Raw genomic sequence first — 21,867 nt, forward strand, 5'->3', positions numbered from 1 at the left:
TTTTCGAAGCAGAATCACATCCCATGTATTGATTTTCCAGCAGATATAAATCCGTGCCTGAAGACTGGATTGAGTAGAGATATATACGTACTAGAAAATAAATATTTCAAAATAAAATCTCGAGATAAATACGAGGGAGTTCTGAAAACTTTGCTACCTCAACATGAAAATAGTACCACTCGTAAATAGAAGCTAGTGAATTTCGTTGTTCATCTGTTGACAGTTACAAACCAAAGTTTCAGCCATTTTGGATGCGCAGTTCTTATGTAACAGTCTTTTGAGTGTTTTTATAGAGACGGACAAAATTGACCACCGAGCTATCATTAAATATATATTTTTGAATGCTAATACGCCTACGCAAATCAAAGATGAGTTGGAATCTGTGTATGGGGACTCTGCACAATCATTCACCACAGTAAAATTTTGGGCAGCTGAATTTAAACATGTCCGTAAGAGCTTGGGAGACGACGAACGTTTGGGACGTCCAAAAATTGCAACTACCGACGAAAACGTCGCCAAATGGTGCTAAACGACCGCCGCATTAAAGTGAGAAATAGCAGAAGTTATGAATATGTCAAAAGAACGTGTTTGTCACATATTGAATCGACATTTCGGCTTTGGAAAGCTGCCGCGCGTTGGGTGTCGCGTTTGTTCACATTAGACCAAAAGCGTGAACATTTCCAATGCTCTGTTGTCGCAGTTTAGGCGCAATAAATCCGAATTTTGGCACCGATCAATGAAACTAGAATACCACCACCATTATACGCCGGAAACAAAAATATAGTTCAAACAGTGGACTACAAAGAGGAAACCGGTTCCAAAAGAAGCAAAAACGGTTTTTTCGGCAGGGAAAGTGATGGCGACTGTTTTTTGGGGAGAGTCATGAAATTATTTCAATTGATTATCTTCAAAAAGCAAAAACTACTACATGAGCATACTACGCATCATTACTTGACAAGCTGAAGGCAGAACTTGCGGAAAAACGGACACATTTGCAGAATAAAAAAGTGATGGTTCACCAAGACGACGTACCGTCTCACACCTCAGTGGTTGCCATGGCCAAAATCCACGAATTACGTTTTGGACGGCTTGTCCATCCGCCATACTCACCAGATCTAGTCCCAGGGACAAAGGAGGAGGCAATCACTTTCGTGAACACACTTATTTGGCAGCGAGAAACGCCGAGTACTATTTGGACGGGTTACAGAGATGGATCGAGATTTTGTTTTCAAATATTTATTTTCTAGTATGTATGTATCTTTCTTCGATATCGTCTTCAGACATGGTTTTATCACAAAAATAAAATCAGGTAAATTTTCGTTTTGAGGGCACCCGGCGATTTTAAAAAAATTTTTAAGTGTACTTACGTATTTTGATGCGTAGATTACGAATCCGAAAGAAAAAAGCGGCGCTCTCCCTTATTTACAAAGTTACGGCCTTTCCGAGTTCAGAAAAGGGCGACGTTTCAGTCTTCTTTTTCACAAAATAAACTATTTAAAAACACAAGCATCTATTCACTAGGTCACATTCACACCTTATTTCTCCTTCTTTGACACTTTCCACTTCAATAATCAACATTTTTCCAATAAAAATGTTAAAAAACGTACGGAGCTGCTTTTTGGTTACATAATTCTGTATTTTACATTTTTGAGGTTAATGACATGGTTGGTACGACTGATACAGTCAATATTCCTAAAGTAATTCAAATGTTTTTTACCTTCATTCAATAGTAGGCGACGGCAAATACCAACCGCTTTTTTCTGAAATGTCACCAGTAAATAACCTAGAAATAGAAGAATGTCACCAGAAGCATTCGTTTTTAAATTTAAGTTTTTTATAAGAAAAATGTTGATTATTGAAGTGAAAAGTGTCAAATAAACAGGAATAAGGTGTTAAGATGGCCTAGTGAATAAATTCTTGTGTTTTTAAATAGTTTATTTGGTGAAAAAGAAGGCTGAAAAGTCGCCCTTTTTCTTTGGGATTTGTATTCTACGCATCAAAATCGCCGGGTACCCTCAAAACGAAAATTTTAACACCCCCTCTTTGATCTATCATCAACCTGCAGAAAACTTCCTGGTTTTTGATATGTCGAAGACGAGTATCTTAAACATTAAGTAAAAAGGCATTTTAAAACAAAATTATAATGAATTCATCTGAAATATATAAGTACATTACAAATGCATGTATTATACAGTGATGGTAGTTGTATCACAAAATATATCATAAGTACACGGGCTTGTACGAAATATTGCGGCAAAGCAGTAGCTTCCGTCGATTATCTCCGAACCAACAAAATATCAAAACTGCTGCCGTCCAACTTACTCATCCAACTAAAAAACCGCTACTCATTACAAAAATAAATAATGTTTCCAATGTTTCTGACTACGAATAATTTGGGAATGTTCGATGGAAGACCTTTGTTTTTCTCTAAAGCTCCCTCTTCTTGTTGTATCCAAAGGAATTGATAGCTGAAAGAGAAAAAAATGATAATTAACGTTAAGGCGTTTATAAATAAATGAATAAATCTTCAAATTATTCTCACACTATTTCAATTGCCATGTTGAATGAATAATCCACCATCAAAGAAGATGTTTTATAAAAGAAAATTCAAATGCGGTTATTTAAACTTATTAATTTCAAAATATGCTGTAGAAAATTCAACGACTTTTTAATTTTATGTAATTTGGGATTTGAGTAATCATTCTCTGATTTATGATGTTAAAAAGGAAGGTGCAGAGCTCAAATTCATTAAATTTTGAGTTTGAAGATGGGATTTATTATTTTCAGAGATTAAACTCGAAATTTAGTGTTTTTTCAAAATAATTGTGCATTTCAAGACAATTTTCATGGACATGAACTGATATCCTGTCGAGAGTCTTTCAATCAAAGAATTCTCAATATATCTTGAAGACAAGTTACGTCAATTTTTAAAGTTTCTCAACTTTAGATGAATTCAACGGTTATTCTTCAAAAAAATAATGAAAATTGTTTCTGGCGAACATTTTATTTCTATACTCTGTCCATCTAAGCAACGGAGTGCTCCAAAACATTATCATGCATAGTGCTCGTGATCTCCCAGACAAGGCTGCCTGTACAGAGTCGTCCTAAGGAACGACCGATTTTTTTTCAACAATATGCGGCTAGGTTTGTTTGAAGGTGATTGACAATGTTTCATGATGAATTTCACTAGTTCGGACTTCCATTGTCTACTATATAAAATTATTTGAAATCCCTGAAACAACTAAAAAAGAAGAATTAAAAATGAAAAGCTGAAAATAAGAATTATATTATATAAGTAAAAATAGAACAATTGAATGAATAAAAACAAAGAAAAGAAAAAAGAAAATAAAAAGTGGAGAGATTCCAAGTCACGTTAGTTCACGACGTTTCGATTGTTAGTATCTACAATCGTCTTCGGGTGATGACTGGACTGATTCCTCCGAGAGATGAGTTCGAGTACTTTCACTTATCCCCGCTTTCCATTTTCCGCTTCACTGGTTCCGTGGGAGATGACCATTTTGGCGGGAGTTGGGCATTTTTCGCTTGATGATGGGTTTCCATATGTTGCGTATTTCTACGCTGGCTTGGCTGAATACGTTGTTGGACAACATGTATGCGGCTTCCTTGAATTTTCTCCTAAACCAATGTTCCTCTCTGTGCAAGATCTCAGCTTGGGACCACTCGATGTTGTGTTGATAGGTCCAAACATGGTCTGCTATTCCTGATTTGCTGGTTTCCCCTCGCTGTGTGTGCTTCTTGTGTTCGGCAATGCGAACATTCAATGGCCTCTTAGTTTCACCAATATAGGACTTTCCGCACTCACAGGGTATCCGGTAAATGCAATTCTTGGAATCGCAGTCCGCGTTTGGTGGCCAGGTTTTCGTGAGGCTGCTACGGATAGTGTTACCGGATCTGAAACAGGTTCTGATGTTGTACTTGGAACCAATTCTTCTCATCCTTTCCAATAATTCTCTGATGTAGGGAAGTGCAAGCACTGGTTGTGACGGCTTCTCTTCCTTGCGAGGCTCCTGCTGTCTTTTATCCAAAGTCTTTTCTACCATCGCTTTGGAGTAGCCATTCCGTTGAAGATCATTTTTGATGATGTCTAGTTCCTTCTCGAGACCTTCCTTCGTATTAGAGAGCCCAAAAGCACGGTCTAATAGAGTCTTGATGATTCCTCTTTTAGTCGATTGATGGTGGTTGGATTCGTGGTTCAGATACTGTCCCGTATGAGTGGGTTTTCGGTATACAGATGTTTCCCACTTAGTGTCGGTCCTCTTCACCAAAACGTCTAAGAATGGCAATTCGTTGTGGATTTCCTTCTCCATTGTGAAATTGATGGAAGGTCTCACGCTGTTGATGTGTTTCCAGAGATGAAATTCATGCGGCTAGGTATAGGAACATTTTTGGGAAGAGTGCAGGGCCACAAATTGACAGTTTCTTCAGCCGTATCAGAATATGACATTTTAAAAATTGAAACTTTAAAATACCGTATATGTACACACCACAACCGATACAACTAAGGCTAAGGGCTAAGAAGGCTAATTTACCGCCTGAGCGGTGATGTGGAGTACTAATAAGGGGGCCGTGAATGCTTGAATCGCTACGAAACTCGTTCCATCCTGCGTCGATGACGTCATACGCTTCCCCCACTCCTGTTTGAACCAAAAATTGCAGAAAGTTTAGCTCCATAAGAAAATACATGGGAGTTTGGTCCAAAATCCGCCTTGTTCATCTACTTACCCAATGGATGCAAATGTGCGAGGTGGGCATGCTTTGATCACGCATCTATCATTGTTGGGGTTACTTAGTTTGTTGGATGGACATAATTTAGTTGAAGTTGGATTAATTCTGCTACGTTACAGAGTTGAGAAATTGCGAATAGCACTAAGATAATGGTCATAGTTGTCGATGTCGTTGTAGGTCTCCAAGTAGCAAGAACTTCGTTAGCAAATTAGCCTTTCTCACAAAACCGGTTTGGTGTTAGGATAGACCTCCAGTAAAATTCATTACTACACCAAACGTTCCAAACTAGACGAATTGTATATACGTTAAAACTCACCGACATATTCCTTGTCGCACTTCTCAAGCAGTTCCAACCACTGCTTCCCGTCGATCCTGGGCAAATCGAGGGTGCCTCCGTAATTTTCGGGCAAGCACTTCGGGCTGACGTGTTGATGCAGGGATTTGCGGTCAGTGCCGTGGAAGTAGAGACGGCTCCTCAGTTTCTCTCTGAGGAACGGCTTGAAGAGAGCGAACACTATTTTGAAGACGTACGGCTGGTTCACGATATGGATGGCTTTCACTCTGAGCGGGACGCTGTCCTGGAAAATGATTGACGGAACATGAACTTTTGCAGAAGTATTATTTATTTATTTATTTATTACTGGGATCAAGACGCATTTGATTCAATACAATAAAAAAATTGAAAATAGCTACACGCAATACCCAATACAAAAGTACAGATAGAATAAAAAAATATAAATATACAGTTTGTCTCACTTCTCATGGAAACACCCCCGTATCTTCCGTAATATTGGAGGTAGAACGATGAAACTCTCTGGACTGATGGAAATGCTCAAAATGCACCCACCACCTGAATGGGGTTGGCCAAAGTGATATACACTGTCCGCCACTCGCGATGGAACAAGAACACCCCATTTTTACGGTAAAACATATTAGGGGGCAAAATAGGCTCAAAATTCCTTCAGATTCGTGATTAGGACTACCAATTTACTTCGAAAACACTTTTTTCCTGAAAAAATTTCAGTCCTGAAAAATTCGAATTCGTCTCACTTCTTATGGAAACACCCCCGTATCTTCCGTAATATTCAAGGTGGAACGATGAAACTCTCTGGACTGATGGAAATGCTCAAAATGCACCTACCACTTGAATGGGGTTGGCCAAAGTGATATACACTGTCCGCCACTCGCGATGGAACAAGAACACCCCATTTTTACGGTAAAACATATTAGGGGGCAAAATAGGCTCAAAATTCCTTCAGATTCGTGATTAGGACTACCAATTTACTTCGAAAACACTTTTTTCCTGAAAAAATTTCAGTCCTGAAAAATTCGAATTCGTCTCACTTCTTATGGAAACACCCCCGTATCTTCCGTAATATTCAAGGTGGAACGATGAAACTCTCTGGACTGATGGAAATGCTCAAAATGCACCTACCACTTGAATGGGGTTGGCCAAAGTGATATACACTGTCCGCCACTCGCGATGGAACAGGAACACCCCATTTTTACGGTAAAACATATTAGGGGCAAAATAGGCTCAAAATTCCTTCAGATTCGTCATCAGGACTACCAACTTACTACTAATACACTTTTTTCCTGAAAAAAAATCAGTCCTGAAAAATCCGAATTTGTTTCACTTCTTATGGAAACACCCCCGTAGTATCTTCCGTAATATTCCAGGTGGAACGATGAAACTCTCTGGACTGATAAAACGCACCTACCACCTGAATAGGGTTGGCCAAAGTGATATACACTGTCTGCCACTCGCGATGGAACACCCCATTTTTACGGTAAAACATATTAGGGGGCAAAATAGGCTCAAAATTCCTTCAGATTCGTCATCAGGACTACCAACTTACTACTAATACACTTTTTTCCTGAAAAAAAATCAGTCCTGAAAAATCCGAATTTGTTTCACTTCTTATGGAAACACCCCCGTAGTATCTTCCGTAATATTCCAGGTGGAACGATGAAACTCTCTGGACTGATGAAACGCACCTACCACCTGAATAGGGTTGGCCAAAGTGATATACACTGTCTGCCACTCGCGATGGAACACCCCATTTTTACGGTAAAACATATTAGGGGGCAAAATAGGCTCAAAATTCCTTCAGATTCGTGATTAGGACTACCAATTTACTTCGAAAACACTTTTTTCCTGAAAAAATTTCAGTCCTGAAAAATTCGAATTCGTCTCACTTCTTATGGAAACACCCCCGTATCTTCCGTAATATTCAAGGTGGAACGATGAAACTCTCTGGACTGATGGAAATGCTCAAAATGCACCTACCACTTGAATGGGGTTGGCCAAAGTGATATACACTGTCCGCCACTCGCGATGGAACAGGAACACCCCATTTTTACGGTAAAACATATTAGGGGCAAAATAGGCTCAAAATTCCTTCAGATTCGTCATCAGGACTACCAACTTACTACTAATACACTTTTTTCCTGAAAAAAAATCAGTCCTGAAAAATCCGAATTTGTTTCACTTCTTATGGAAACACCCCCGTAGTATCTTCCGTAATATTCCAGGTGGAACGATGAAACTCTCTGGACTGATAAAACGCACCTACCACCTGAATAGGGTTGGCCAAAGTGATATACACTGTCTGCCACTCGCGATGGAACACCCCATTTTTACGGTAAAACATATTAGGGGGCTAAATAGGCTCAAAATTCCTTCAGATTCGTGATCAGGACTACCAACTTACTTCGAAAACACTTTTTTCCTGAAAAAATTTCAGTCCTGAAAAATCCAAATTTGTCTCACTTCTTATGGAAACACCCCCGTATCTTCCGTAATATTCAAGTTGGACGATGAAACTCTCTGGACTGATGGAAATGCTCAAAATGCACCTACCACTTGAATGGGGTTGGCCAAAGTGATATACACTGTCCGCCACTCGCGATGGAACAGGAACACCCCATTTTTACGGTAAAACATATTAGGGGCAAAATAGGCTCAAAATTCCTTCAGATTCGTCATCAGGACTACCAACTTACTACTAATACACTTTTTCCTGAAAAAAAATCAGTCCTGAAAAATCCGAATTTGTCTCACTTCTTATGGAAACACCCCCGTAGTATCTTCCGTAATATTCCAGGTGGAACGATGAAACTCTCTGGACTGATAAAACGCACCTACCACCTGAATTGGGTTGGCCAAAGTGATATACACTGTCTGCCACTCGCGATGGAACACCCCATTTTTACGGTAAAACATATTAGGGGGCAAAATAGGCTCAAAATTCCTTCAGATTCATGATCAGGACTACCAACTTACTACGAATACACTTTTTTCCTGAAAATTGATTGTTTTCTTTTTCAATTTGAAAATGTGATTTTGAAAGTAGAACTTCTAAAAAATTTTGAACTAAGTACATCATAACATTTTTCGCCACAAAATATTCTTTTTTTTTCAAATAATAGGAAAATGAGAATATGAACTAACATTAATCATCCTAAAACCTCACTAATTACATGTTTCCATTCCTCTTACAAAATTACCATTTTCTCTCTTATTGAGAAGGAATAACTTTCCTGACAACAAAATAAAAAATTAATTATTTATGTGAAAACAAAAGTCGAGTTTCTCTTAAACAATTTCTTTCATGTTTTGATGTCAAAACAAAAAAAAAATCTACTTCAATTATTACGAAAGATACGGGGGTGTGTCCATAAGAAATGAGACTAATTCGAATTTTTCAGGACTGAAATTTTTTCAGGAAAAAAGAGTTTTCGCAGTAAGTTGGTAGTCCTGATCATGAATCTGAAGGAATTTTGAGCCTATTTTGCCCACCCCATTCAGGTGGTAGGTGCATTTTGAGCATTTCCATCAGTCTTGAGAGTTTCATCGTTCCACCTTGAATATTACGGAAGATATGGGGGTGTTTCCATGAGAAGTGAGACATACGTTGGTTGCCTTTTATATTTCGGGATAAGAAAACAAATATTAATCATCGAAAATCACTTTATTGTTTTTCAAAATATTCCCCATGAAAATCTATACACTTTTGCATGCGTTTGAACCAATTGTCGAAGCACTTTTGCCACTCTGATTGAGGCATTTCCAAAACATGCATCACAAATAGCGCGCATATGTCAAAACGGTCTGAGTACGTATAAGCTCAAAAATGTCCAACTTTACGATAGAGCTGTCAGTTGTCAGATTGCAACACCAGGGTTGCCAAATCCTGAAACTTAAAAGGCAACCTATCGTATACATTTCGGGACGGGAACAATTTCAAAATTTCGGGGAGGATAATATTTATGGGGACTAATTTATATATAAAAATATGTGATTGTTATAGGTGAGTGAATACCAATTCGCTGAATATTCATCAACGTTCAGCAGGATGAAAGATAACTTACTGAATACGTGTTTCAGTATGTAGATAGAGTATTTTAGTGGTGAAAGATACCGCGAATAATCAATCATATAACATGTGAGACCGTACAAAACCTATGTAAGGGAACGATTAATGGCCGACAAAAAGACAAAGACTAGCGATCTTTGGAAAGTAATGTCCAGTGTCTCGCGCGGAATACAAAACATGGAAATGACGACAAAGGTGATTTACCGCCTGAAATAGCGAAAGTGACGGCATTGAACGTACGTCACAAAATCGTCGGTATACAATCAGTTTGAATATAATGTCATCAATTATTTCGGCTGCAACAAACCTTGCCCGTTATACCGAAGGTTACCTGTTGCAACTGTATTGCCCCAACGAGCTTCTTAATGGAATATCGGAAATTACAGGCGAGTCACGACTGACTCTCTAGTAACAAAGCTCAGGGCTATCTGTACGGAACTAAGAAATACCAAGTTTCTCGCTATTCGCTCTCATGATTATGTCATATACGGAAGCATATATGAAGTGAAAATGAACGGTTTTGTTTTCTATTTGCTATGTCTAGAAAATGGTGACCGAAGAGTGAGCTATCACGAAATAAACTTCACATTTTTTTTTTGATCCTCAAATTTTGATTCTTGAGAAAATTCATAGTCGAATTGAATGGCGATTTAAAATATCGTGGTGGTTTTTGTAACCATACCTTTGTCCAATGAATAACATACATAGTATGTTATTCATACATAGTATGTGTAGTTCATGAAATTACTATGGATCGTCATCAAATAACAGTTTGTACTCATCATGACATTCCTGACACGAAGACAAAAAAATTACGCTCAGTTATTGTGGTGGAACCTTTAAACTTCTACAGAAAATATTAATATTGTAGACCTCCAGGCTGGCCATCTACTTTTTCAAAAACCCTAATGGTAAGGCATGCAAATAACGACTTGGTCTCAATGAATTTGGAAAATACCACAAGATATTGCAAATTCTCAAAATTACCAAACCAAAAATTCCACTACATTGTTAATGGACTCTGGAGCAGATATAACCACGTTGAAAGGCATGGGGGATGGAGATCATCAACAGTAGCCGAAGGTTATGTTGAAGACTTTATAGCCGCAAAAACAATACTAGTGACAAACTCTTCTCGTATCCCAAAAACCAAAAAACAAAATACCGTAGGTTGTAACAGTACTTCACAAATAAATAAAAATAATTTTACTAGAATTACCATAGTATACTATACACATATAGTATACTGTGGTTACGCTGCCAGTTTGTGAATTTTCGAAATTGAATTGATACTAATTGTGTGTTGTTGTTCTGTTCTCAATTTGTTACTTTATTAATTCACTTGTTATTAAAATGGCATACAAAAATGAGGAAATGGCTCATATGCATTACGTTTACGGTCTGTCGCAGGGGAATGGGTTGGTTAGAAGCTTCTAGAAGATATGCTGAAATGTATCCTCAACGGCAGCATCCTTCACATAGAATATTTGCTCGACTTCATCAACGATTACGAGAATATGGTTCATTCGAGAAAAGAACGCAGGATTGTGGTCGCTATCGAGAAGTACGAACACCACAGCTTGAGGAAGCAGTACTTAATTTGATTGAAGAACAACCTACTACCAGTACTAGAAAGATTGCTTTCCAGCTAAATGTTGATCATATGACGGTATTTCGAATTTTAAAGGAACAACTCCTATACCCTTACCATCTGCAACGAGTACAGGCACTGTTACCGCGAGACTTTCCGAACCGTCTTGAATTTTGCAATTGGATGCTGGTAATGATTAGAAGAAATTGTGACTTTCTGAAGACGATAGAATTCACAGACGAATGTAGTTTTTCTCGGGACAAGATTATTGATTTTCATAATAAGTACATATGGACTGATGAAAACCCTCACGCTATTGTCGAAACTAACCATCAAGAACAGTTTTCTCTTAACGTGTGGCTCGAAGTTATTGGGGATGATTTAATTAGGCCTCATTTTCTACCTCCTCGATTAAATGGTGAGGCATGCGTTCAATTTTTCAGAGAAGTGCATCCAGTACCGTTGGAGGAAGTTCCTTTGGGCGTCAGAAGGGATATGTTTTTTATGCATGATGGGGATCTCGCCCATTTTAGTCAAGTAGCACTTCAGCATTTAACTGAAACATATGCAAATCAGTGGATAGGTCGAGGAGGACCACAGAACTGGCCCGCTCGATCCCTGGATCTCAATCCTCTCGATTTCTATATTCGGGGCCATTTACAGCATTTGGTTTATCGTACTCCTGTTCGCGATGTAGAGATCTTAAGAAACCGCATCATCGATGCGTGCAGGGTAATCAGAGAGACTCCAGGAATATTTGAGCGAATACGTGGCTCAATGCGCCGACGTCTAGACGCATGCGTAATGTCTGAAGGTAGACATACTGAACATTTACTATGATTCCTACATGTTGTGTGTTTTGTTATTAATAAATTAGTTTAGTTTATTACCCTTTAATCGTTTAATGCAGGTACTAACTACAAAATAACAATAAATCAAGTTCGCATTTATGATGATGCATCTCTGTAGTTGTTCGTAAAATAATGTTTTGCTGCGAACTGGTTTATTTTGGGCAAAAAACCAAGAGACATTTTTTGTTTAGAATGAAACAGGCTATCGGAAATAAATTTTTAAATGGTACACAAATAATAAGACAAAAAGTTACATTGGAAATAAATTTTAGGGGTTGCGTTTTCCACCCCTTACAACCATGAGGTAAACCAAATAAACTAATGGCCAAGTGTCTTTTTGATAGTACAAAACGTCAGGTTAATTTCAATATTGTAACTTTTTTAGTGCTTGTGAAAAAAATTGTTTTACAATTCTTATGTACCCACTTTAAGGAGCTGTATCTTAACAAGGGATGCTCCAATGAAGTTTATTTATATGAAAGATCCTATCTTTTTTTCGACGAGGAATCACCTCCTTAAATGTTCTACACTTATTCAGTTACACCCTGTATAAGTATACTGTGGTATTACAGAGGACAAAATGGATCAAGCAACTGAAGTAAGGTTGAAAAATTGTTCGCACGTTGCTATAAATATGCTATCAATATTATAGATTTCAATCTAGTACATTTTTTTATGTTTCAATGTTATGTGCTGTGTTATGTTCTCTGTAACTATGTAAAAGTTGAAATCATAATCAAATTCTGAATTTAAACGTATCTACTTTCAACTATACTTTTCATAAAAATGTACTTACAGTACATGTTCTATTTATGTGTATGTGTATGTTCTATTGAGCAGGTATTAAAAATGCCACTTCTATAATCGATAAATGTTACTGAAATTGACGTTTAATGCCAATCGAAGAAACTATTTGTGATTATATTTTATAATCAATAGATATAACGTTCTTCCTATTTGGGCCTTTTCTACTACACAAATGCTTTTTTGCGGTCTTTGTAGTTCGAAGTGAACGTTTTTCTTCAGTTTGAGGAGATGAAGATAGTTTTTTTCGCAAGATTTCATTATCTTTTCGACCTAGATCTATGATAACCCCTCGACTATTTACTGTTATTATCTAATGGTAACTATGATGCGACGGAAGACAAGGTCGGAAATTGATAATTTGTTTCCTTGATATTAATTAAGTCTCATTAAAAAAAATACAAGTTTCATTCATGAGTGTAATTTTCTTGTTAGAGCTGAACACGTCATACTTCTCGAAAAATAACTGAAAATGCTCAAAAAATTTAATTTTTCATAATCAATTGATTAATTAATGGAGAAAATAAAATAAACACAACAATAAAAATTAATTGGCGCTCCGGGGCGACTTCATTGATTCCAGTGGCGCATTCGCTTTTTCAGCTGCAGGAAAACCCGGAAAAACCTGCAGCACTGAAAATTGGAATACTGACAATATTTTTATGACTCTATTATCGATTTTCCGTTGCGTTTTCTTCTTGCAAATGGAACTTTGACAAAATAATAATTAATACGAACAACGTTAAATATTTTTCCGATTATTACTGTGGTAGTCACTTAACAGAGTCGAATTAAGTACCCAATATTATATAATGATACCTGAAATACCTCCTCATTAAAATCACATATTCCATGAATGATAAATTGAAGGCCAATGTAATTGAAGATAACGTCAATTACTCATAATTCTTGGAACCATGTGTACATCAGATATTTAAAATCTATATCATCAGGATTCAAAGTCGTTTCGTTCTACGACAGTCATAATTTAGATGTATCTCGTTTTTTTTCTCAAATGTACCTTGCATATTAAACATGCCTAGTGAATAAATCTTTTGTGGTTTCAGAAAATCTTTTGTGGTTGGAAAATAACAAAAAACTGAACAGAGAAAACACTGTTTCTCCTGAAACATTCTCGATGAATATCAAATCCCACAAGAAGTCATCCTAACTGATACATTTTATTATGGATTTGAAAATTTTTTGAACTTCATGAGCGACTTATGTGAGGAATCTTACACAAATACACAAGAGTTGATTTCTTGTCGTTATTTTCTGAAAAACCTTCCACTGGATAACATTAAATGAAGAATAGATTAATTATAACATAAAAAAATTCGAAACGTTGTGAGATTTTCAAAATAAAAGCATATTTAGTGAATATTGGTCGAATCCATCAAAAAATTTGTATTGAATGGGGAATGTTCCTCCTGACGAAAATCAAGTAGTTTTCATAAAAGAGCTCTAAAACAACGCCTTTTAAACTTATCATTTCAAGCTTTTCCTTTAAAAAATTATTTAAATACTTGAAAAAGAGGAATGAAATAATGCATTCAACATTTAAAGGGATTCGTTTCTATTTCACTATTTGGCAACATCGATTATAGCTAATAAAGGACAATGAGTGCTGTTCTGTTTACTTATGTTCCGAGTTCCGAGACATTCTGTGACATATGACATTTTGTGCACCTAACCTATCTTCCTCTATATAAATAAATAACAAAACAACTGTTGTTTATGTGGCTTGTGGAGGTGGTATTGAACTATAATTTATATTTTGCCTTAATTGTTGATTTATAAAGATAATTTTCCTTTTTTAAAGTAGAATATCTAAGTACGTATAAATTATTTCAACTTGATATAGGCGCTGTTGCCAATATGTGAATTAGAAACGAATCCCTTTAAAAATTAAAACCCAACATTTGAAACATCAATTTGAATACTTTTCCAAGTGAATTTGAAAAACTCATGAATGAAACTCGACTTCATTTTATTCAAACTTGCATTTGCTGCAATAACCCAAATTGAGGAACATTCCCCATTCTATTATTATGTGATATCTCGATGAAAAGTGCTAATTTCTTATGATGACATAGCTACAAAATTCAATGTCCATACTTGAGAAATACTAGAGGTCCCGATACTGATCCCTGTGGGACAACAAAAATGATATTTCTCAATGAATTATTTTTCCGAATGATGTGTAAAGCATTATAACATGCTTATGAAGCTACAATAACGATATCCTTACCTGCAGCCACTCCAGCAATTTCATAGCGAAACTTGGCGTGAATTTGGTCGTTTGCGAAAGAGAGAGACCCTCCATATCCAAAAATACGACGGCGCCGCAAACCTGAGTTTCTGGTTCCAACATGGCCGCCTCAAGGAACAAAACGACGCCTTTGAATACTTCGTCTAAGGACACTTCGCTGCATTTCCATTTCTCTGTATACAAACAAATATAATTTAAGTCATTGCAATGATATTGTTTGGGGACTGATTATTGGTTTTATCGGCACATTGAAAATATTTTAGTAGCATGATTCTAAATAAATTGGGTTATGTGTCGTAGTTTTTATTTCTGTCACGACTTGCGGTATTTACATTTATTATATTTCACGATTTCTCAATCTTTTTCTCTCGTGCTTGTTTCAATTCTGGACGTTCACTTACTAATGCATCTACTCCGTGCTAGAAACATAATTACATGAGTATCAACTAAATGAGCTACAAAAACTTGACCGAATGGAATACGCTGGTTAGTATAGATCAGATAACGATTAGCGATGTTTCAATTTTTTTATGTTGGTCGAGATGTGAACGACGACTCTCGTCCTGGACCTAGAAGAGCCTAGAAGAGCCAAGGAAAAAAAGCACCGTTTTCTTCGTTTACCGTGGCGTCGTGCATCAAGAGTTCTTGCCAGATGGTCGTACGGTCAATGAGGAGTACTATTTTGGAGTTATTCGCCACTTGCGAGAAGCAAAACGAATACAAATCACGGTATTGTGAAAAAACAACTCATTGTTTGTTTGTAATCATGCCTCAGCCACCGTATTCACCAGATTTGGCCCCCTGCAACTTTTTCCTGTTTTCACAACTCCTCGGCCAACTTATTCACCAGGTTTGACCCCTGTGACTCTTTTCTGCTCCCATGATTGAAGACACCTATGGAAGGACGGCGTTTTGCGACGAATGAGGAGAAAAAAAACGAACGATGAGAGAGCTGAGGACATACCAAAAAAGTGCTTTGAGGATTGGAAAAATCGCTGGCACAAGTGCATCATATCTGAGGGGGACTACTATAAAGGGGACAAAATAGAAATTGAATAATAAATTAATATTTTATGAGAAAAATGAAAATTCACAAAAGCAAATAAGTACATGAATAGATGAGAAAAAAAATATATTCCCTCAGAAGTGGTGTTCTAAAAACTGTTCTATGAAGTAAAAGCAATTTTGCACTAAAAAATCTTTCAGATTTCGTTTGAAAATGAAAATGGAGCTACTATTTTTTATGTTTTCCGGGATTGAATTAAATATTTATGGAGCCCTGAAGTTTGGGGCATTTTGAGTTATTCTAAGTTTTTTAAAGGCACTATAAAGTTATTTTTGTGTCTAGTGTTATAGCCATGTTTAGAATCAATCTGGCGGAAAGACGATGAAGTTGATGTTGCCCAGAAGGTCAAGCCATATCGTAGTCCTACCTGTGCAGAATTTCTTTTATATTCCTAAATTGAAAGGAAACTGTGTGGAATTTGGAAACAAGATCCTCACAGTGAGTTTCCAACTGAGATGGTTATCAACATTTAATCCCAGAAATTTCGTTCTTGTGACATTAGTGCGGATCATAGGAAAACCAAATGAGATATATTCACAAGTTCTTTGCGGCATATGAAATCTAAGGCATTTTCTTTTATCAATATTCAGAAAAAGACGATTTGCCGAGAATCAATTATTAACTGCTGGTAAAGTTTCCGTTATAGAACTTTCTCTTCTCGGGTACTGGAAATTATAAGTGTGGTGTCATCTGCGTACATAGTGAAGGATGCTGGCCTGGCACAGAGAGCTTATCAATGTCGTTGATGTAAATTATGAATAGAAAAGGACCAAGTACTGACCCTTGTGGGACACCCAAGTCGTTTTCAGGTACCCAGATTACTCCTTTTCAATTGAGACATACTGCCATCTGCTACAAAGATATGACCGTATCCAATCCAGAGGTGTACCCCTCACACCATAGTGATAGAGTTTATCCAAAAGAATGTTGTGGTTCACACAGTCAAATAGAAGTACAGTCAATTACAATAAAAATAGAATTCTATTGTTAAACACCTTATATGATCTTATAGCTTCAGTTTATCATAACTAAAACTTTCTAAAAATGTAGCCGAGTAGTAATTTCGTTAGCAATCCAATAGTCACGATGTACAAAAAACGGTTGGATAACTAAAATGGAGAACTCAACTTTCTTTAAAGACTTTTTCACAGATTTTCGGAGATTGAAATTCTGAAAAAAGCACGTTTGTATTTTATTTAAAAATTGAAACAAAATTGTTCCAAATTTTTAGACTGAAAATTACGTTAAACTCAAAAGCACCAATGTTTATGTGAAATAATGTCTTCTCATACGAGAGAAGACAATGTTGCGAATTGGGCCAGTACGGTCCAATTCATCCCTGTCGTGAATATTCAGGAAGGATTTGAATTCCAGTTGATTCGATTGGTTGTATCCAAGCTGAACATTGTCACACTAAATGTGACTTTATCAGTTAGTTTTATTATCCACTTTTAAATTAGGAAAATATGACCAGTTCGTCAGTTCGTCAACTTATCAGTTCCAAATAACTTTGTTGTAAAACATTCCTTATTAATTACAAATTAATTAATTACAGTGTAACTGATATCGAAGCAATTAACGAGATAATCAATTTGTACACACTCACTTCTACATCATACATAATTAAATATTCGAATGAACACTGTAAATATACTCACTTCCTAGTTCTATTATCAACATTCTCCTGCCTAACTGATCTCTGTTCGGTTGTACGGTCAGGATGTCCTGCAGAAAGACGTTCCTCTCTTTACTAGGCATTAGACCGTCGTATATGTCTGCGTGTTTTACTTTGAAAGCGTAATACCTTTTAATCTGAAAATTGAAAACGCATCGATTTATACAAGGTCTTCGAAACACTACTATGATAAGCTTTATACAGGGCTTTTCATGATGAGCGTGAATTAGCCGTTTCTGACAAACTATTTAACGGATCAACCTGAAAATCAATATGTCCTACACGCCTAAAATATTTCAGACGAAGCGGCGTTGTCGCTTCTACTATAAAGTAGCGGCTTCTTTGATTTTTCAAATGGAACACCCCGTATATAATATCATATTATGATTCATTATCACTTTGTCAACAAATTCATATACTATTTCCCTATACCTATCTATTACCGTTTAGAAGATATAAATTAATTTCGATATTTTTTTTACCAAACATGAACTTTTATAAATGCTGATAATCTTGAACTCTCTTGCACTGAAACGATCAAATTTGAAATGGAGTGAAATAATATTATGAGGATCTTCACTCCGAGTCATATTTTCATTTGCCTCATATAGGGTCTTCAAAAAATGCAGATACTTTGATCTCATGAAAAAATGAGTGGAACTCAATTTTTTCAAATGGAACACCCTGTATATTTCAACATTTTTGAGCTCTACATCCAATTTTAGATTAACTTTGTTCGGATAATACTATTTCTATTTTGAACCGTTTTCGAGATAAACTGTTTCAAACGGAAATTGACATGGTTTCCTTGTTCATCATTCATATTTGTAAAACAGATTTCGTTTGATGTTTCTCAATTAGTCACAGATAATACAATGAAAAGATAATTATTAAAATACTCCTCAACTATCGAATGAAACTTCTCTTCAAGTTAATTTAATCGTCAGTGTATTTCAGAATATGTTCAAACACATCTCCACCTCTACTTAAACAAACATATAATTTCTTCAAAAGATTGTCATGTGTAGCGCTTCTGATCAAGTCTGGAGTCAAACTATTGAAAGCAGTTGTAACTTTCGATTTCATATCTTCCATTGTTGTTATTGGAGTAGAGTAAACCATATTTTTAATGAAACCCCACACGAAATAATCTAATGGATTGCCATCTGGTGTTCTAGGAGGCCAATGAAAAGGCCTCCTGTCTTCGAAGATTTCGGTTAAAGCTTCGCTGACTGAATGAGAATTATGGGGTGGAGCACCATCCATTTGGTACCATACACCTTCTCTTCCTGGTCTATTATTTGAAATCATTTGAATTCCATTCCTCAGTAAATCTTCATATTTTAATGCATTCAAATTATCATCATAAAACTCTATATAAAAAATTGACTCATTCTTTATGGCACAAAATACATTGAATTGCTATCTTTCTTGAAAACCCTTCTGGCGGTCAACATGGGGTTTTTCTGGCGCCCAATAATGACTGTTGTGTCTATTGAAAACTCCATTTTTTGTGAACTTGGCCTCATCTGCGAATATGATATTGTCAAGGAAATGTTCATCCTCTTGAGTCTTGACAAGTAACCATTCAAAGAATTCCACTCTACGAGGTAAATCAGTCTCTTTCAAATGTTGGACACAGTAGAACTTATAGGGATGCCATTTATGCTTATTGAGATTTCGACAAATTGTCACGTAGGGTATACCTATCTCCCTTTCAGCCTCGTGCAGAGAAGCATTTGGAAATGCATGAAAGTCTCCCAAAACTGTTATACCATTGTCATCATTATCCACTTTAGTCTTCTTACGAATGATTTTTGGACGGAAGGTTCCATTCAACCTACAGTTTTTTATTAGTCGATTTATCACATTATTATTCGGCTTCGGAAGTTGTGGATATATCTTGACATTATTCTATTATAATTGGTAGCTATCACAATCAGTCAAAACCACCAACGAAAGTCTGACGTTAAATAATTGGTTCATTTATTTTTCCAAAGCACACTATTGAAAAATATTAATGTGTACTGTTGTACGTTAGAGACCAATACCTCAATGTATACAAATTGTAACTTTTTCTAAGGTAGGTACATACCAATTTCGAATTGACTGATCTGAGACAGTTAAAAAACTGGATCAGAAAGAAATATTACAAAGTATTCAAAAAAACGAGCAAGAAAACCACGTCAGTTTCAGTTTGAAACAGTTTATCTCGAAAACGGTTCAAAATAGAAATAGTATTATCTGAACAAAGTTAATCTAAAATTGGATGTAGAGCTCAAAAATGTTGAAATATACAAGGTGTTCCATTTGAAAAAATTGAGTTCCACTCCTTTTTTCATGAGATCAAAGTATCTGCATTTTTTGAAGACCCTGTATGAGGCAAATGAAAATATGACTCGGAGTGAAGATCCTCATAGTATCACTCCACTCCATTTCAAATTTGATCGTTTTAGTGCAAGAGAATTTAAGATTATCAGCATTTATAAAAGTTCATGTTTGGTAAAAAAAATATCGAAATTAATTTATATCTTCTAAACGGTAATAGATAGGTATAGGAAAATAGTATATGAATTTGTTGACAAAGTGATAGTGAATCATAATATGATATTATATACGGGGTGTTCCATTTGAAAAATCAAAGAAGCCGCTACTTTATAGTAGAAGCGACAACGCCGCTTCGTCTGAAATATTTTAGGCGTGTAGGTCATATTGATTTATGCATACTGTGAAATTTTCAGGTTGATCCGTTGAATAGTTTGTCAGAAACGGCTAATTAACGCTCATCATGAAAAGCCCTGTATTAATAGATTTGTTCGAAATTTAATTCCGCAGGAAATTTGCGCTTGAGAAATCAGTAAAAAATATCCTCTTTTCTTTTGTCATTTGCACCTGTAATATTTTTTTTTGCAAATAGCCAAAAAACTTTTTTAAAAATTTTGAAAAATGCTAAAAAAACAGTTGCAATTTTATATCTTTTCTTCAAATTCAAACTCTTTATTGTCACTTCAATTTTTCCATTTTTTTTACGAGACTACAACTATAAAGGAAGGCAAGTGAAATTTGAAAAAAAATCAATTTAAAAGAAGAAATTAACATCAATAAAGTTTGGCTACCTGCACTAGATTACACTCATAAAAAGAGTGTAATCTAGTGCAATGAACAAAACCTCAGATAAAACCACCGACTAGTTAACCTGAGCATTTTGTCTAGCGCAACCGTAGATGAAACGTAAGTCATAAAAACCTGCAGATCACGGTCGACAAACCCGAAAAATGGTTCTGAAAAGAATGTTCTCATCAAGACAATCTCGCGTATATGTATTATTTTTATGTAAAATCTCAACTTGAGATAAGAGACATAAGCACCACAGGAACACGAGACAAAAACCTATACAGTAACGTTAAAAAAATTGCATTTCATACTCACACTTTCCAGTGCACTCTCTGGGTAGAATTTGCATGGCCTAAGAAACCTCACCAGCCATATATCATTATCCAATGGTATATGCAAGTCTTTCTCCTCTGAAACATTGATACAAATTAGAATAAAGAGAGAATAGCAGTGGGTTTCATTTTGAGCCGTGTGGAACTCCTGAGATATTTCAATTTTCTTAGTGGAGACGGCCAAAAAACTGCGAAACTATTTTGTGGAAACCCTCACCCTTCAAAAGATCCCTGAGGGCTACTATGGCGTCCCTTTTAACGTCTGGCGTTTCCCGGAGTTCTTTCCTGGCGATTTCCTGGACTTCGGGTTTCAAATCTTCCAATTCGATTTGTAGGGTGTAATCTCCCAGTTTGACGGTCGGCAGCTCGTCCATTTGGGACAGCAAAGTTGCAGCAACTAAAAAAAAAGAAATAAAACCATTGTAAAATAAAGTAAAATCAACTAAGGATCTATGAATTGTCAAAGCTATTAGGCGGGCTGATAGGATAGCACACAGTATTTAATCCATATGATTTTTAGTTGACCCTAACCTGCAAAAGATACGTGTACAAATTTCACAACGATCGGATTATTAATTTGTGGTATTAGCCAAGGGAGTAGTTGTTTTCTGATAGGCGTCAGTCCATTAAACCTACTGTGTAGGTATATAGAGACTGGCTTGAACGTTTGAAGTTGATTTGCTTTAGATTTGAAGCAACTTTTGTTAATTTGAAAAAATAAGCATTGCTTTTTAGCAAAAAAATACTGTTGATGCCTAGGCTTCGCTTGAAAACTGTATAGTTCAATTTTTTATAGTTTGTGAGTTAATGCCAAAACATGAAATTACAAATCTGAACGGCCTAAAGAGTATTTGTTTCAGTAACGAATGCACTTTTTTCTTAAACGGAAATGTTAACAGACAAAATATGGGATGTTGGTCAGACATAGTTTTCGAAAAGGTCAGACTCACCTGAGAAAATAAATGTCTGGGGAGGAATATTGGGAAATTATATTGTTGGTGTCATATATTAAGAGACCTCATTTATTATTATTATTA

At 36.1% G+C, this 21,867-nt stretch overlaps 1 protein-coding gene across 4 annotated transcripts in view; it reads right to left on the reverse strand.

Annotated features, from left to right (window-relative positions):
- Positions 1-2,125: 2,125 nt before the first annotated feature.
- Positions 2,126-21,867, reverse strand: part of LOC111515029 (alpha-tocopherol transfer protein-like) — a 52,311-nt gene continuing 32,569 nt past the window's right edge. For all 4 annotated transcript variants that reach the window (XM_074183542.1, XM_074183585.1, XM_074183474.1 and 1 more), the window contains exons 2-7: positions 21,048-21,227; positions 20,814-20,908; positions 17,368-17,521; positions 14,623-14,816; positions 5,063-5,324; positions 2,126-2,468 (exon numbers count right to left, since the gene is read on the reverse strand). In XM_074183542.1, the coding sequence (XP_074039643.1) occupies positions 2,428-2,468; positions 5,063-5,324; positions 14,623-14,816; positions 17,368-17,521; positions 20,814-20,908; positions 21,048-21,227 (926 nt within the window). In that variant the 3' untranslated portion in view covers positions 2,126-2,427. The remainder of the gene's footprint in view (positions 2,469-5,062; positions 5,325-14,622; positions 14,817-17,367; positions 17,522-20,813; positions 20,909-21,047; positions 21,228-21,867) is intronic.

This window comes from Leptinotarsa decemlineata, unplaced genomic scaffold (assembly GCF_025532065.1).
Source record: "Leptinotarsa decemlineata unplaced genomic scaffold, Ldec_3_MD MMD2_P_RNA_scaffold_1, whole genome shotgun sequence".
Lineage (NCBI taxonomy): Eukaryota > Metazoa > Arthropoda > Insecta > Coleoptera > Chrysomelidae > Leptinotarsa > Leptinotarsa decemlineata.